At 44.7% G+C, this 17,899-nt stretch overlaps 2 protein-coding genes across 2 annotated transcripts in view; one reads left to right on the top strand and one right to left on the bottom strand.

The window, feature by feature from the left end:
* Positions 1 to 1,708: 1,708 nt before the first annotated feature.
* mrpl12 (mitochondrial ribosomal protein L12) lies at positions 1,709 to 9,503 on the bottom strand. The gene is made up of 5 exons (XM_084145198.1): positions 9,341 to 9,503; positions 8,043 to 8,238; positions 6,933 to 7,007; positions 4,787 to 4,924; positions 1,709 to 4,411 (listed from the first exon to the last, which is right to left on the bottom strand). Exons 1-5 carry the CDS (start codon positions 9,397 to 9,399, stop codon positions 4,295 to 4,297), a joined length of 585 nt encoding a protein of 194 aa, XP_084001324.1. The 5' UTR covers positions 9,400 to 9,503; the 3' UTR covers positions 1,709 to 4,294.
* Positions 9,504 to 9,687: 184 nt separating this feature from the next.
* Positions 9,688 to 17,899, top strand: part of LOC311103581 (methyltransferase-like 26 B) — a 9,377-nt gene continuing 1,165 nt past the window's right edge. The window contains exons 1-3 of the mRNA XM_084145171.1: positions 9,688 to 9,910; positions 10,275 to 10,477; positions 16,848 to 17,010. Of these exons, the coding sequence (XP_084001297.1) occupies positions 10,278 to 10,477; positions 16,848 to 17,010 (363 nt within the window). The 5' untranslated portion in view covers positions 9,688 to 9,910; positions 10,275 to 10,277. The remainder of the gene's footprint in view (positions 9,911 to 10,274; positions 10,478 to 16,847; positions 17,011 to 17,899) is intronic.

The raw sequence follows: 17,899 nt of genomic DNA, 5'->3' as shown, positions 1-17,899 counted from the left end.
ACTTCATCATTGATCCTATATCAGCCATACAGAATAAAGACCAGGGGTTGGAACCAAAATTATTTTCCAATCGTTTCGTTCTGAACAGAACAAACATTTTCGTTCCACTGTTCCGACCAGCAACAGTTCTGAACCGGTTTACATTGAGGGAAAAAAGTATTTGATCCCCTGCTGATTTTGTACGTTTGCCCACTGACAAAGAACTGATCAGTCTATAATTTTAATGGTAGGTTTATTTGAACAGTGCGAGACAGAATAACAACAAAAAAATCCAGAAAAACACGTCAAAAATGTTATAAATTGATTTGCATTTTAATGAGGGAAATAAGTATTTGACCCCCTCTCAGTCAGAAAGATTTCTGGCTCCCAGGTGTCTTTTATACAGGTAACGAGCTGAGATTAGGAGCACACTCTTAAAGGGAGTGCTCCTAATCTCAGTTTGTTACCTGTATAAAAGACACCTGTCCACAGAAGCAATCAATCAATCAGATTCCAAACTCTCCACCATGGCCAAGACCAAAGAGCTCTCCAAGGATGTCAGGGACAAGATTGTAGACCTACACAAGGCTGGAATGGGCTACAAGACCATCGCCAAGCAGCTTGGTGAGAAGGTGACAACAGTTGGTGCGATTATTCGCAAATGGAAGAAACACAAAAGAACTGTCAATTTCCCTCGGCCTGGGGCTCCATGCAAGATCTCACCTCGTGGAGTTGCAATGATCATGAGAACGGTGAGAAATCAGCCCAGAACTACGCGGGAGGATCTTGTCAATGATCTCAAGGCAGCTGGGACCATAGTCACCAAGAAAACAATTGGTAACACACTACGCCGTGAAGGACTGAAATCCTGCAGCGCCCGCACGGTCCCCCTGCTCAAGAAAGCACATATACAGGACGTCTGAAGTTTGCCAATGAACATCTGAATGATTCAGAGGAGAACTGGGTGAAAGTGTTGTGGTCAGATGAGACCAAAATCGAGCTCTTTGGCATCAACTCAACTCGCCGTGTTTGGAGGAGGAGGAATGCTGCCTATGACCCCAAGAACACCATCCCCACCGTCAAACATGGAGGTGGAAACATTATGCTTTGGGGGTGTTTTTCTGCAAAGGGGACAGGACAACTTCACCGCATCAAAGGGACAATGGACGGGCCATGTACCGTCAAATCTTGGGTGAGAACCTCCTTTCCTCAGCCAGGGCATTGAAAATGGGTCGTGGATGGGTATTCCAGCATGACAATGACCCAAAACACACGGCCAAGGCAACAAAGGAGTGGCTCAAGAAGAAGCACATTAAGGTCCTGGAATGGCCTAGCCAGTCTCCAGACCTTAATCCCATAGAAAATCTGTGGAGGGAGCTGAAGGTTCGAGTTGCCAAACGTCAGGCTCAAAACCTTAATGACTTGGAGAAGATCTGCAAAGAGGAGTGGGACAAAATCCCTCCTGAGATGTGTGCAAACCTGGTGGCCAACTACAAGAAACGTCTGACCTCTGTGATTGCCAACAAGGGTTTTGCCACCAAGTACTAAGTCATGTTTTGCAGAGGGGTCAAATACTTATTTCCCTCATTAAAATGCAAATCAATTTATAACATTTTTGACATGCGTTGTTCTGTTATTTTTTGTTGTTATTCTGTCTCTCACTGTTCAAATAAACCTACCATTAAAATTATAGACTGATCATGTCTTTGTCAGTGGGCAAACATACAAAATCAGCAGGGGATCAAATACTTTTTTCCCTCACTGTATATCATTCCTTTAGGTTCCTTTTTTAACCTGAAATCTGTTAGTTTCTTTGTACATTTAGCGCAATAAATGACTTCAACAATCAGTGTGGATAGAGCAGGCTAGCTAGTTGTTTCCATGGGTGTTGGACAGACAAGTGTAGCCTATGGCACAAGATGTGACTGACATTTTGAGGGTGGGGAGAGAGCAAGAGAGGGTTGAGGAGGAGGCTTGAAGCACTGGGCATCTTGTTATGACATGCCTTATCTGAATTAGGTCCACAGGATTATACCTAGGATGAACGACTTGGAGGAACTTTGAATGTCCTTTGAGCTAGCTGGCTAACAAGCTTGTGTGTGCAGAGCTGCACCAGAACTAAAAACACGTCTTACCATTTTGTAGTTAATAAACCCAATGTTAAATGTGATAACTAGGTCAATAGTATCCTTAACTAGCATCAAAAAAGTTAATCTATTCTTCTCTAGCTAATTACAAATCTCTCTGCCCATCTTCTGAATCACAATTGTAAGGTCAGTACAGTAGCCTCTGCTTCAGAGAGGGAAGGGGCAGGTAGCCTAAACACACCCACTGGTAAAGACTTTCAGCTGGCAGGCAGACGCTGGAATAAGTTGGAGTGACAGAGTGAGGGCTTTGAGTGACAGAGGGAGGGCTTTGAGTGACAGAGGGAGGGCTTTGAGTGACAGAGGGAGGGCTTTGAGTGACAGAGGGAGGGCTTTGAGTGACAGAGGGAGGGCTTTGAGTGACAGAGGGAGGGCTTTGAGTGACAGAGGGAGGGCTTTGAGTGACAGAGGGAGGGCTTTGAGTGACAGAGGGAGGGCTTTGAGTGACAGAGGGAGGGCTTTGAGTGACAGAGTGAGGGCTTTGAGTGACAGAGGGAGGGCTTTGAGTGACAGAGGGAGGGCTTTGAGTGACAGAGGGAGGGCTTTGAGTGACAGAGGGAGGGCTTTGAGTGACAGAGGGAGGGCTTTGAGTGACAGAGGGAGGGCTTTGAGTGACAGAGGGAGGGCTTTGAGTGACAGAGGGAGGGCTTTGAGTGACAGAGGGAGGGCTTTGCATAAGCACTTTGTTGCGTTTTGTTTGTGGGAGTAGAAAAAACACCTGGAATGTAAAAGAACGTTATTAACCGGTTCCCATGCGTTTAAAATAATGGTTCTGTTCCAGAACACCATGGATCACTTTCGTTCCGTTTCCGTTTCTGTTCCTTGAAAAATGGATCTGTTCTCTGAATCGGTTCCAACCCCTAATGGAGGACACAGCTCAGTTACCCTGGTACTAGATAACATGGTAACCTTGGTAACCATGTCTCCATACACAGGAGGGTTTCTCAAAAAGCTTTGTCGCGAACGTGGTACCTCACTCCTCTCAATGACCCAGACTCACACCACTCACAGAACAACGAGCAAAGTGCTTAATTTGACGAATTTGGTTCATTAACGCACATAAAATACCAGTGGCGGCTGGTGGGAGGAGCTATAGGACAGGCTCATTGTAATGGCTGGAATGGAATTTTTTATTTTACCTTTATTTAACTAGGCAAGTCAGTTAAGAACAAATTCTTATTTACAATGACGGCCTACACCGGCCAAACCCGGACGACGCCCAACGGGACTCCCAATCACGGCCGGTTGTGATACAGCCTGGAATCGAACCAGGGGGTCTGTAGTGACGCTTCAAGCACTGAGATGCAGTGCCTTAGACCGCTGCGCCACTCGGGAGCCCAATGGAACGGTATCAAACACAAACATATGGAAACCACCTGTTCGACTCCGTTCCATAATTCCATTCCAGCCATTACAATGAGCCCGTCCTCCTATAGCTCCTCCCACCAGCTTCCACTGGCGAATACAGACAGTCAAACATAGATATTGTAATGGTCACTGTGGAGGCTGGGTTGTCAGGAGAAATAACATGCCACGTTAGCAACGAGGCTTTCAGGGCAACTCACCCCCAGACAAACAGACTGACAGAGACAGACTGGCCCAGGGCCAGCTTGACTGCAGCCCAATGGGCAAAAGTACCAGGCTGATAGACAGGCTGGTTTCCATTCTCCACCCTTCTCCCGTACTGTGCCCTCATACTCCACGTCATGGACTTAAAAGCATAGGGTTGACGTAAACATTGGCTTTAGAGAGTTTGAGTTTCCACCGTTGTTAAATCAATGTGAAAAAAGAACGCAAGACAAGTGCACACTTCGGGAGAAGGATTGGAGAATCGGGACGCAGACAGACAGACAGACAAACACGACAAATGGACGAGCAGATTGATGAGCGGCCGGCGGGTGTGTTCAGGCTCTGAGCCTGAGGAGTTCAGTCTGAGTTAGTTTCTCCCGACCCGCCTCACACCGTCCAGTTGGTAGCTAGTACAGCAACGTTGTCAAAAGGCAATATTTTAGTTTCCTTTTCCAAGGTATTGGTTCCTTTCTTCCATTTATACTGCTGTATAAAACAGAAGAATAGACAGAACGGGGAGAGGAGGAGTAACCGCAGCCAGACGGTGGATGGATGGAGATGGGGTCAGTCGGGTGGAGGCAGGGATGGTCTCCTCCAGGTCTCTACTCCAACACCACAGTGCCTCCTGCTGTCTCCAGGGCGGCCTTCAGCTTCTCCGCCTCCTCTTTAGACACATTGGCTCTGATCTCCTGGGGGAGGGACTCCACCAACTTCTTAGCCTGGTGGAGGACAGAGGAGAGGGGATCAGTGACCTATAGTAACATTAACACAAAGTGACCTCCTAGACGGACATGACTTGATGTCTTCTAGAGTAAGAAACAGAAGGATGATTATAGAGAGAACAGAGAAGTCAACCAACTTCTTAAGACGATCATATACATAAAGAGTGCAGTATCACAGAGTGAAAGGCCTCCAACCCAATGCAAAGCTATCCTACGTCGCAGATTGATTTGACTGTGTGTCCTTTAAGCGCGGACACTGGAGCATGTGTGGTAATAGGTGGAAAGGACAAACGATTACAAAGACAGGAAAGAACAAAATAATACATTGTCTGGCTGTGACATCATAGAGAAAAAAACAGAACAGCATCTTACCTGCACCAGGTTCAAGCCTTGGATGCAGTTCTTCACTTCCTTTATGAGTTTGACTTTCTCTGCTGCCTTCAGTTCTGTCAGTTTTACTGTGAAGTGAGTCTTCTCTTTCTTGACTGGCGCCATCTCCTCCTCCACTGCCTATAGGAGCAGAATGAATACAATGGAAGGTTACAACCCTGAGGCCACTGTATTACATCCTTATGTGTACAGTCAAGCAGAAAGATTGCATTGCAGTAAAGAAGCTTACATTTTCCATTGAAACTAAACCAGGTTAAAGCATTTTTTGATAGAAGGCCAATGAGGGCGGGGTAAGGGGTAACCATAGGGCATCACGTAAGGGTGGGGTAAGGGGTAACCATGGGGCATCATGTAAGGGCGGGGTAAGGGGTAACCATGGGGCATCACGTAAGGGTGGGGTAAGGGGTAACCATGGGGCATCATGTAAGGGTGGGGTAAGGGGTAACCATGGGGCATCATGTAAGGGTGGGGTAAGGGGTAACCATGGGGCATCATGTAAGGGCGGGGTAAGGGGTAACCATGGGGCATCATGTAAGGGCGGGGTAAGGGGTAACCATGGGGCATCATGTAAGGGCGGGGTAAGGGGTAACCATGGGGCATCATGTAAGGGCGGGGTAAGGGGTAACCATGGGGCATCATGTAAGGGTGGGGTAAGGGGTAACCATGGGGCATCATGTAAGGGCGGGGTAAGGGGTAACCATAGGGCATCACGTAAGGGTGGGTTAAGGGGTAACCATGGGGCATCATGTAAGGGTGGGGTAAGGGGTAACTATTGGGCATCACGTAAGGGTGGGGTAAGGGGTAACCATTGGGCATCACGTAAGGGTGGGGTAAGGGGTAACCATGGGGCATCATGTAAGGGTGGGGTAAGGGGTAACCATGGGGCATCATGTAAGGGCGGGGTAAGGGGTAACCATGGGGCATCATGTAAGGGCGGGGTAAGGGGTAACTATTGGGCATCACGTAAGGGTGGGGTAAGGGGTAACCATGGGACATCACGTAAGGGCGGGGTAAGGGGTAACTATTGGGCATCACGTAAGGGTGGGGTAAGGGGTAACCATGGGGCATCATGTAAGGGTGGGGTAAGGGGTAACCATGGGGCATCATGTAAGGGCGGGGTAAGGGGTAACCATGGGGCATCATGTAAGGGCGGGGTAAGGGGTAACCATGGGGCATCATGTAAGGGCGGGGTAAGGGGTAACTATTGGGCATCACGTAAGGGCGGGGTAAGGGGTAACCATCGGGCATCATGTAAGGGCGGGGAAAGGGGTAACTATTGGGCATCACGTAAGGGCGGGTTAAGGGGTAACCATGGGGCATCATGTAAGGGCAGGTAAGGGGTAACTATTGGGCATCACGTAAGGGCGGGGTAAGGGGTAACCATCGGGCATCATGTAAGGGCGGGGAAAGGGGTAACTATTGGGCATCACGTAAGGGCGGGTTAAGGGGTAACCATGGGGCATCATGTAAGGGCAGGTAAGGGGTAACTATTGGGCATCACGTAAGGGTGGGGTAAGGGGTAACCATGGGGCATCATGTAAGGGCGGGGTAAGGGGTAACCATGGGACATCGCGTAAGGGTGGGGTAAGGGGTAACCATGGGGCATCATGTAAGGGCGGGGTAAGGGGTAACCATGGGGCATCATGTAAGGGCGGGGTAAGGGGTAACTATTGGGGAATCATGTAAGGGTGGAGTAAGGGGTAACCATGGGGCATCATGTAAGGGCGGGGTAACCATGGGGCATCATGTAAGGGCGGGGTAAGGGGTAACCATGGGGCATCATGTAAGGGCGGGGTAAGGGGTAACCATGGGGCATCATGTAAGGGCGGGGTAAGGGGTAACTATTGGGCATCACGTAAGGGCGGGGTAAGGGGTAACCATCGGGCATCATGTAAGGGCGGGGAAAGGGGTAACTATTGGGCATCACGTAAGGGCGGGTTAAGGGGTAACCATGGGGAATCATGTAAGGGCGGGGTAAGGGGTAACCATGGGGCATCATGTAAGGGTGGGGTAAGGGGTAACCATGGGGCATCATGTAAGGGCAGGCTAACCAATACAGGTAAAGAAATAAGCTTTATTAACCTATTGAATAGAACACCTAAACACACTGAAATAATCCCTGTTTTACCAGAGCTGCAGGTGCTGCTCCTGCAGCCATGGCTCCCATTGGCATCATCCCAACATCCTGGATATTCAGGGTTTTCTGGGACAAAAATTAAACATACTTTATATAGAAGTCATTCAACAAGATAAGTGTTCAAGTCAAATCTAATTTTATTCGCCATATGCTTCGTAAACAACAGGTGTAGACCAACAGTGAAGCGCTTACTTACGGGCCCTCCCCAACAATACAGAGAGAAAAATAGAGAAATAATAGAAAAGTAAAACATGTAATAATAGATATATAATGAGTAACGATAACTTGGCTTTATACAAGGGGTACCAGTACCGAGTCGATGTGCAGGGGTACGAGGTAATGGAGGTAGATATGTACATATAACTAGGAACAAAGTGACTAGGCAACTGGATAGATAATAAACAGTACAGCAGCATGTGATGAATCAAAAGAGATAGTGTAAAAAGGGTCAAGGCAGACAGTTACATTTAGGGCCTTCCTCTGACACCGCCTGGTATAGAGGTCCTGGATGGCAGGGAGCTCGACCCCAGTGATGTACTGGGCCGTACGCACAACCCTCGATGTAACAGTTGGACAAATGGAGTTGTAGCCTATTGTACAGGTAGCCTAGCAGTTAAGGGCGCTGGGCCAGTAACCGAAAGGTCGCCGGTTTGAATCCCTGAGCCGACTACGTGAAAAATCTGCTGATGTGCCCTTGAGCAAGGCACTTAACCCTAATTGCTCCTGTAAGTCGCTCTGGATAAGAGTGTGTGCTAAATAAATAAAAAAATGTGTTGTCAGATTTGCCTAATTATACTCAAGTACAGGCCAATGTGCTATATGCATGGCTATGTACTATGTGTTATATATAGACCAATGTGCTATAATTTATGGCACTGACTGAGTGGCACTGGATACGAGCGTCTGCTAAATGACTAGCTCAGTTGGTAGAGCAAGGGCGCTTGCAACACCAGGGTTGTGGGTTTGTTTCCCACGGGGGCCAGTATGAAAATGTATGCACTCACTAACTGTAAGTCGCTCTGGATAAAAGCGTCTGCTAAATGACTAAAATGTCAAATGTAAATGTGGCCTAATGTAAATCTACATGTTCCAGTTCCATACCTTGAGCAGCTCGTTGAGGTCTGACACCTCTAACAAGGTGAGGCTGGTGATGTCGTTTACCAGCTGGGTGATTTTGGGGGGGTACTGTTTAGGGGCTCCATCCAGAGCGGGGGCAGCGATGACATCAGAAAGGTTGGCTGGGCTGGTCCCAAGTGTTCGGATGAGGGCACATAGCGTTGGTGTCTGGAGCGCCTGCCTGTGGAAACGTGTCATACGGTTAAGACTTACGTATCATTCAATGCAGTGTTTCCTCTGCCATTGTATAGAGGGGGCAGGCAGTCCGCCTAAGATAGTTTGGTTTCTATTGGTTTAAATTGACCATTTTGGTGCCAGTTCATTTGCAACTATGCACCAGTTTATAAGACTCAGGCTCCTTTGTGCCGCTACACATTCAGAGGGCCTGGATGTTGCTTTAGGGGCCTTTTGAGTCCCATCTGGAAAAACATCTAGGCCTAGGGGAATGACTGATTCAATGTTCTCATAGATCTCTCAAAGATTCTTCAAATCCCCCACCAGCTAGTAATCTAGCACTAGCTAGCTACTATTCCTCATCCTAATTTTCCGCCTGGTTCAATTGAGAAAGGGGGTACCTAGTCAGTTGCACAATTGAACGCATCCAACCAGAATGTGTCTTCCGCATTTAACCCAACCCCTCTGAATCAGTTGTACAACTGCCACCGTAAGGTTGACAAGATCATTATACAATGGGGAAAATCTATACAAATCAGCAATCAGAACCAGGAGGAAATCTTTAGCAAGGTGCAGGAGATGACAATCATTTGTCAAAGTTAAACACGCATGCCATACCAGAAACACATGACCTTGGCTGGCACATCTCATAAGGAATGAACGAACAGCGGGCATTCGGTCCATGGAACTAGCTAACGTTATTTCCTACTAGCTGAGCCTACTCGCTCTAGTTAACAAGCTAGTTAGCTGGTTTTATAACTAACTCCCCGTGACAGATGAATCCATTTGGCTGCAAGATTGTTCCTCACTAACTAACGAGGAATTGGTGGCATTGCGGTTGCTAGCTAGCATAGTTAGCCGGCTGATCATAAAATCCGTTCCTTCACAAAGCAAATGAATGAGCCAAGGGTTATGTTAACATTTCTATGTGACTATGTGATTCAGACTATTTGGGGAACATGAATGGTTAATGCATGGCAAATTAGCTAGCAATTCTCTGCCCTTCAGTCTTTTAGAGCTAGCAAACCATCTAACTCCCGTGTCCCACTGTTCTAGAATTTACACAAGCACAGTTCCAGCCGCGCTCCCCGGTTATGACACCCGCTTACCGATGCGTCTGTGCGGTAATCCGCAGTGCGGTCCGAATGCAATGTCTTGTGCAGTACATGTTTATTATTTGTGCCCCCGGATCTCCTCGAGATACGTCCAATTCACAGTCACAATGCAGCCTGTCAGTCCTGGACCTTCTCCCTCAAAAGCACATGGCGTCCTCCACTCTCTGTTACTGACCTACCCACAATGCATTGCGCCACAAACGCTTTGTAGTTGGACTACATAACTTTATTAACAAAGGAGCTTTTGTCAATTTTTGTGTCTGTGTGTGTGTGTCTGTGTGTGTGTGTGTGTGTGTGTGTTTGTGTGTTTGTGTGTGTGTGTGTGTGTGTGTGTGTGTCGGTCTGTTGGTCTGTTCTTTTCCCCGAGTGCTCAAAGTTATAGCCTTCTGTCTAAAAATATCTCCCATTTTGGGGAGGAGTGTTGTTCACTAGTGCTTTCCGAATCCTCTTAACCAGGTAATCTCATAACCCATCTGCCTTATAGGCTATCGGCTATTACCCATCAGCCACCTCCCAGTCCCAGCCTACACCAATATGTAATGTCCTTAGCCAGCTGAAGAAAAGGTGAGTGTCAAACAGTACTATTTACACCATAACAACAGCTGTATAATGATGATATACATTAGTCCGTAATTGTTGTAGGTTCTCTCTCTCCCTTCCTCTTCGCTCGTGTAGCACATATTGGACTGTGTGGGTTGATAAGTCTATGCATTATAATATCTCTCTCCATCTCCCCCCTCTATCTGTTCCCTCTCTTTCTCCATCCCCCCCCCCCCTCTATCTGTCTCTCCATCTCCCCCCCTCTATCTGTCTCTCCATCTCCCCCCCCCCCCTCTATCTGTCTCTCCATCTCCCCCCCCTATCTGTCTCTCCATCTCCCCCCCCCCTCCCCCCCTCTATCTGTCTCTCCATCTCCCCCCCCCTCCAGACCATGCTAATCTCTCCTCTAGCAGACAGGAACCAGAAGGAGTTGTGTTCAGTGTTGAGTGATGTGTTGGAGGAGCAGTCTCACAGGGAACTGTTTGCCTTAGAGCTTGGCTCTGGCACCGGACAGCATGTGGTCAACTTCGCCATGGCCATGCCCTTCATCACCTGGCAACCGTCAGACATCAAAGAGGAGTCCCGTGACAGGTGGGGCCTGCTAGGACCAAATACAGTATATATATGTATACCATGATATAGAGGTAGATACTATAACTATATAAAGTCTAATATATATATATATAGATACCATGATATATAGGTAGATACTAGAACTATATAAAGTCTAAAATATAGATACCATGATACAGAGGTAGATACTATAACTATATAAAGTCTAATATATATATATATAGATAGATAGATAGATAGATAGATAGATAGATAGATACCATGACACAGAGGTAGATACTAGAACTATATAAAGTCTAATATATATATATATACAGTGAGGGAAAAAAGTATTTGATCCCCTGCTGATTTTGTACGTTTGCCCACTGACAAAGAAATGATCAGTCTATAATTTTAATGGTAGGTTTATTTCAACAGCGAGAGACAGAATAACAACACAAAAATCCAGAAAAATGCATGTCAAGAATGTTATAAATTGATTTGCATTTTAATGAGGGAAATAAGTATTTGACCCCTCTGCAAAACATGACTTAGTACTTGGTGGCAAAACCCTTGTTGGCAATCACAGAGGTCAGACCTTTCTTGTAGTTGGCCACCAGGTTTGCACACATCTCAGGAGGGATTTTGTCCCACTCCTCTTTGCAGATCTTCTCCAAGTCATTAAGGTTTCGAGGCTGATGCTTGGCAACTCGAACCTTCAGCTCCCTCCACAGATTTTCTATGGGATTAAGGTCTGGAGACTGGCTAGGCCACTTCAGAACCTTAATGTGCTTCTTCTTGAGCCACTCCTTTGTTGCCTTGGCCGTCTGTTTTGGGTCATTGTCATGCTGGAATACCCATTTTCAATGCCCTGGCTGAGGGAAGGAGGTTCTCACCCAAGATTTGACGGTACATGGCCCCGTCCATCGTCCCTTTGATGCGGTGAAGTTGTCCTGTCCCCTTAGCAGAAAAACACCCCCAAAGCATAATGTTTCCACCTCCATGTTTGACGGTGGGGATGGTGTTCTTGGGGTCATAGGCAGCATTCCTCCTCCTTCAAACACAGCGAGTTGAGTTGATGCCAAAAAGCTCCATTTTGGTCTCATCTGACCACAACACATTCACCCAGTTCTCCTCTGAATCATTCAGATGTTCATTGGCAAACTTCAGACGGGCATGTATATGTGGTTTCTTGAGCAGGGAACCTTGCGGGCGCTGCAGGATTTCAGTCCTTCACGGCGTAGTGTGTTACCAATTGTTTTCTTGGTGACTATGGTCCCAGCTGCCTTGAGATCATTGACAAGATCCTCCCGTGTAGTTCTGGGCTGATTCCTCACCGTTCTCATGATAATTGCAACTCCACGAGGTGAGATCTTGCATGGAGCCCCAGGCCGAGGGAGATTGACAGTTATTTTGTGTTTCTTCCATTTACGAATAATCACACCAACTGTTGTCACCTTCTCACCAAGCTGCTTGGCGATGGTCTTGTAGCCCCTTGTAGGTCTACAATCTTGTCCCTGACATCCTTGGAGAGCTCTTTGGTCTTGGCCATGGTGGAGAGTTTGGAATCTGATTGATTGATTGCTTCTGTGGACAGGTGTCTTTTATACAGGTAACAAGCTGAGATTAGGAGCACTCCCTTAAGAGTGTGCTCCTAATCTCAGCTCGTTACCTGTATAAAAGACACCTGGGAGCCAGAAATCTTTCTGATTGAGAGGGGGTCAAATACTTATTTCCCTCATTAAAATGCAAATCAATTTAGAACATTTTTTACATGCGTTTTTCTGGATTTTTTTGTTGTTATTCTGTCTCTCACTGTTCAAATAAACCTACCATTAAAATTATAGACTGATCATTTCTTTGTCAGTGGGCAAACGTACAAAATCAGCAGGGGATCAAATAATTTTTTCCCTCACTGTATATATATATATATATATATATATATATATATATATATATATATATATATATACCATGATGTAGAGGTAGATACTAGAACTACCAAACACTGCATTCCACAGTAAGAACATCATACCAAAGGTCAAGCATGGTGGTGGTGGTGTGATGGTTTGGGGATGCTTTGCTACCTCTGGACCTGGACGACTTGCCTTAATAGAAGGAACCATGAATTCTGCTCTGTATCAGAGAATTCTACAGGTGAATGTCAGACCATCCGTCTGTGAGCTGAAGCTGAAGCGCAGCTGGGTCATGCAGCAAGACAATGATCCAAAACACACAATCAAGTATACATGAAAATTGCTAAAAAAGCAACAAATTGGAAGTTTTGGAATGGCCTAGTCAAAGTCCAGACCTAATCCCAATTGAGATATTGTGGCAGGACTTGAAACGAGCAGTTCATGCTTGAAAACCCACACATCACTAAGTTAAAACAGTTCTGCATGGAAGAGTGGGCCAAAATTCCTCCACAGCAACGTGAGAGACTGATCAACAACTACAGGAAGCATTTGGTAGGAGTCATTGCAGCTAAAGGTGGTACAACCAGTTATTGAGTGTAAGGGGGCAATTACTTTTTCACACAGGGGAATTGGGTGTTGCGTAACTTTGTTTATGAAATAAATATGTAATTGTTGTGTTATTTGTTCACTTATGTCCCCTTTATCTAATATTAGGTTTTGGTTGAAGATCTGATAATTCAGTATCACAAATATGCAAAAGTAGAGAAAATTAGAAAGGGGGCAAATACTTTTTCATAGCACTGTGTATGTATATATATATACCATGATATAAAGGTAGATACTACAACTATATGAAGTCTAATATATACACTACCAGTCAAAAGTACACCTACTCATTCAAGGGTTTTTCTTTAGTTTTACTATTTTTTACATTGTAGAATAATAGTGAAGACAACTATGAAATAACACATGTAGTAACCAAAAAAAGTGTTAAACAAATTAAAATATATTTGAGATTTGAGATTCTTCAAATAGCCACCCTTTGCCTTGATGACAGCTTTGCACACTCTTGGCAATCTCTCAACCAGCTTCATGAGGTAGTCAACTGGAATGCATTTCAATGAACAGGTGTGCCTTCTTAAAAGTTAATTTGTGGAATTTCTTTCCTTAATGCGTTTGAGCCAATCAGTTGTGTTGTGACAAGGTAGGGGGGGTATACAGAAGATAGCCCTATTTGGTAAAAGATCAAGTCCATATTATGGCAAGAACAGCTCAAATAAGCAAAGAGAAACGACAGTCCATCATTACTTTAAGACATGAAGGTCAGTCAATACGGAACATTTCAAGAACTTTGAAAGTTTCTTCAAGTGCAGTAGCAACAACCATCAAGCGCTATGATGAAACTGGCTCTCATGAGGACCACCACAGGAATGGAAGACCCAGAGTTACCTCTGCTGCAGAGGATACGTTCATTAGAGTTACCAGCATCAGAAATTGCAGGCCAAATAAATGCTTCACAGAGTTCAAGTCACAGACACATCTCAACATCAACTGTTCAGAGGAGACTGTGTGAATCAGGCCTTCATGGTCGAATTGCTGCAAAGAAACCACTACTAAAGGACACCAAGAAGAAGAAGAGACCTGCTTGGGCCAAGAAACACGAGCAATGGACATTAGACCGGTGGAAATGTGTTCTTTGGTCTGGAGTCCAAATTTGAGATTTTTGATACCAACCGCCGTGTCTTTGTGAGATGCGGTGTGGGTGAACGGATGATCTCCGCATGTGTAGTTCCCACTGTAAAGCATGGAGGAGGTGGTGTTATGGTGTGGGGGTGCTTTGCTGGTGACACTGTCTGTGATTTATTTAGAATTGAAGGCACGCTTAACCACCATGGCTACCACAGCATTCTGCAGCGATACGCCATCCCATCTGGTTTGGGCTTAGTGGGACTATCATTTGTTTTTCAATAGGACAATGACCCAACACACCTCCAGGCTGTGTAAGGGCTATTTGACCAAGAAGGAGAGTGATGGACTGCTGCATCAGGTGACCTGGCCTCCACAATCCCCCGACCTCAACCCAATTGAGATGGTTTGGGACGAGTCGGACGGCAGAGTGAAGGAAAAGCAGCCAACAAGTGCTCAGCATATGTGGGAACTCCTTCAAGACTGTTGGAAAAGCATTCCAGGTGAAGCTGGTTGAGAGAATGCCAAGAGTGTGCAAAGCTGTTATCAAGGCAAAGGGTGGCTATTTGAAGAATCTCAAATATAAAATATATTTTGATTTGTTTAACACTTTTTTAGTTGCTACATGATTCTATATGTGTTATTTCATCGTTTTGATGTCTTAACTATTATTCTACAATGTAGAAAATAGTAAAAATATAGAAAAACCCTTGAATGAGTAGGTGTGTTCAAACTTTTGACTGGTAGTCTATATTTATATATACAGTTGAAGTCGGAAGTTTACATACACTTAGGTTGGAGTCATTAAAACTCGTTTTTCAACCACTCCACAAATGTCTTGTTAACAAACTATAGTTTTGGCAAGTCGGTTAGGACATCTACTTTGTGCATGACACAAGAAATGTTTCCAACAATTGTTTACAGACAGGTTATTTCACTCATAATTCACTGTATCACAATTCTGATAGGCTAATTGACATAATTTGAGTCAATTGGAGGTGTACCTGTGGATGTACTTCAAGGCCTACCTTCAAACTCAGTGCCTCTTTGCTTGACATCATGGGAAAATCAAAAGAAATCAGCCAGGAGCTCAGAAAACAATTGTAGACCTCCACAAGTCTGGCTCATCCTTGGGAGCAATTTCCAAACGCCTGAAGGTACCACGTTCATCTGTACAAACAATAGTATGCAAGTATAAACACCATGGGACTATGCAGCCGTCATACCGCTCAGGAAGGAGACGCGTTCTGTCTCCTAGAGATGAACGTACTTTGGTTCGAAAAGTGCAAATCAATCCCAGAACAACAGCAAAGGACCCTGTGAAGATGCTGGAGGAAATGGGTACAAAAGTATCTATATCCACAGTAAAACGAGTCCTATATCGACATAACCTGAAAGGCCGCTCAGCAAGGAAGAAGCCACTGCTCCAAAACCGCCATAAAAAAAGCCAGACTACGGTTTGCAACTGCACATGGGGACAAAGATCTTACTTTTTGGAGAAATATCCCCTGGTCTGACGAAACAAAAATAGAACTGTTTGCCCATAATGACCATCGTTATGTTTGGAGGAAAAAGGGGGTTGCTTGCCAGCCAAAGAACACCTACCCAACCGTGAAGCACAGGGGTGGCAGCATCATGCTGTGGGGGTGCTTTGCTGCAGGAGGGACTGGTGCACTTCACAAAATAGATGGCATCATGAGGAAGGAAAATTATGTGGATATATTGAAGCAACATCTCAAGACATCAGTCAGGAAGTTAAAGCTTGGTTGTAAATGGGTCTTCCAAATGGACAATGACCCCAAGCATACTTCCAAAGTTGTGGCAAAATGGCTTAAGGACAACAAAGTCAAGGTATTGGAGTGGCCATCACAAAGCCCTGACCTCAATCCTATAGAAATTCTGTGGGCAGAACTGAAAAAGCGCCTGCGAGCAAGGAGGCCTACAAACCTGACTCAGTTACACCAGCTCTGTCAGGAGGAATGGGCCAAAATTCACCCAACTCATTATAATATAATATAATAATATAATATGCCATTTAGCAGACGCTTTTATCCAAAGCGACTTACGGTCATGCGTGCATACATTTTTGTGTATGGGTGGTCCCTGGGATCGAACCCACTACCTTGGCGTTACAAGCGCCGTGCTCTACCAGCTGAGCACGGCGCTTGTGGGAAGCTTGTGGAAGGCAACCCGAAACGTTTGACCCAAGTTAAACAATTTAAAGGCAATGCTACCAAATACTAATTGAGTGTATGTAAACGTCTGACCCACTGGGAATGTGATGAAATAAATAAAAGCTGAAATGAATCATTCTCTCTACTATTATCCTGACATTTCACATTCTTAAAATAAAGTGGTGATCCTGACTGACCTAAGACAGGGAATTTTTACTAGGATTAATTGTCAGGAATTGTGAAAAACTGAGTTTAAATGTATTTGGCTAAGGTGTATGTAAACTTCCGACTTCAACTGTATACCATGATATAGAGGTAGATACTAGAACTATACATTACTCTGGACCCTCTCATCTCTGATTCTATATAAAAGGTAGTTGTTGCCACATGCTTTCGTATATGCATTCCTCATATCCATATTATATCCCAACGCACTAAATAGGCTCACATTGTAATTACATTTTCTATGAGGTAATTACAATGTAATAATAATGCTATTTTCTGACCGTGAGCGTTTATTATTATCAAGCCATGAGATGTCATATTTTGCATAGCTGCACTTGTTCATACATTTCATACTATCTATGGAAAATATGGAGTTAAGGCTCCAGTGGGTGTGATGTTATTTTGCAGTATCAGATCCTACATAGTGGCAACCAAAGTGAAGTCTGTGCTGCAGCCTGTGCACCTGGACGTCAGCGAACCCTGGGAGAAGTGGGCGGGCCTTCCACACAGCGCCTGTGATGTCATCGTGGCCATCAACCTGCTTCAGTACAGCTCCTTCAAAACTGTAGAGGTAGGCCTTACATGTCATGTTTACGTTTGATATTTGGCTGTGAAGTTTTATGAATGCATGAGTGAAGATGTGTCATAGTAACTCATAGCCTGTGTGAAGTGTCAGTATAGTAACTTATAGTCTGTGTGAAATGTCAGTATAGTAACTTATAGTCTGTGTGAAATGTCAGTATAGTAACTTATAGTCTGTGTGAAGTGTCAGTATAGTAACTTATAGCCTGTGTGAAGTGTCAGTATAGTAACTTATAGCCTGTGTGAAGTGTCAATATAGTAACTCATAGCCTGTGTGAAGTGTCAGTATAGTAACTTATAGTCTGTGTGAAGTGTCAGTATAGTAACTTATAGTCTGTGTGAAGTGTCAGTATAGTAACTTATAGCCTGTGTGAAGTGTCAGTATAGTAACTTATAGTCTGTGTGAAGTGTCAGTATAGTAACTTATAGCCTGTGTGAAGTGTCAGTATAGTAACTTATAGCCTGTGTGAAGTGTCAATATAGTAACTTATAGTCTGTGTGAAGTGTCAATATAGTAACTTATAGTCTGTGTGAAGTGTCAGTATAGTAACGTATAGCCTGTGTGAAGTGTCAGTATAGTAACTTATAGCCTGTGTGAAGAAGTGTCAGTATAGTAACTTATAGTCTGTGTGAAGTGTCAGTATAGTAACTTATAGCCTGTGTGAAGAAGTGTCAGTATAGTAACTTATAGTCTGTGTGAAGTGTCAGTATAGTAACTTATAGCCTGTGTGAAGAAGTGTCAATATAGTAACTTATAGTCTGTGTGAAGTGTCAGTATAGTAACTTATAGTCTGTGTGAAGTGTCAATATAGTAACTTATAGCCTGTGTGAAGTGTCAGTATAGTAACTTATAGTCTGTGTGAAGTGTCAGTATAGTA

The sequence above is a fragment of the Coregonus lavaretus genome (assembly GCF_964263955.1).
Source record: "Coregonus lavaretus genome assembly, chromosome: 28".
NCBI classification, from domain to species: Eukaryota; Metazoa; Chordata; class Actinopteri; order Salmoniformes; family Salmonidae; genus Coregonus; species Coregonus lavaretus.
Note: the sequence above shows the minus strand (reverse complement) of the source record. Positions and strands in the feature narration are given on the sequence as shown.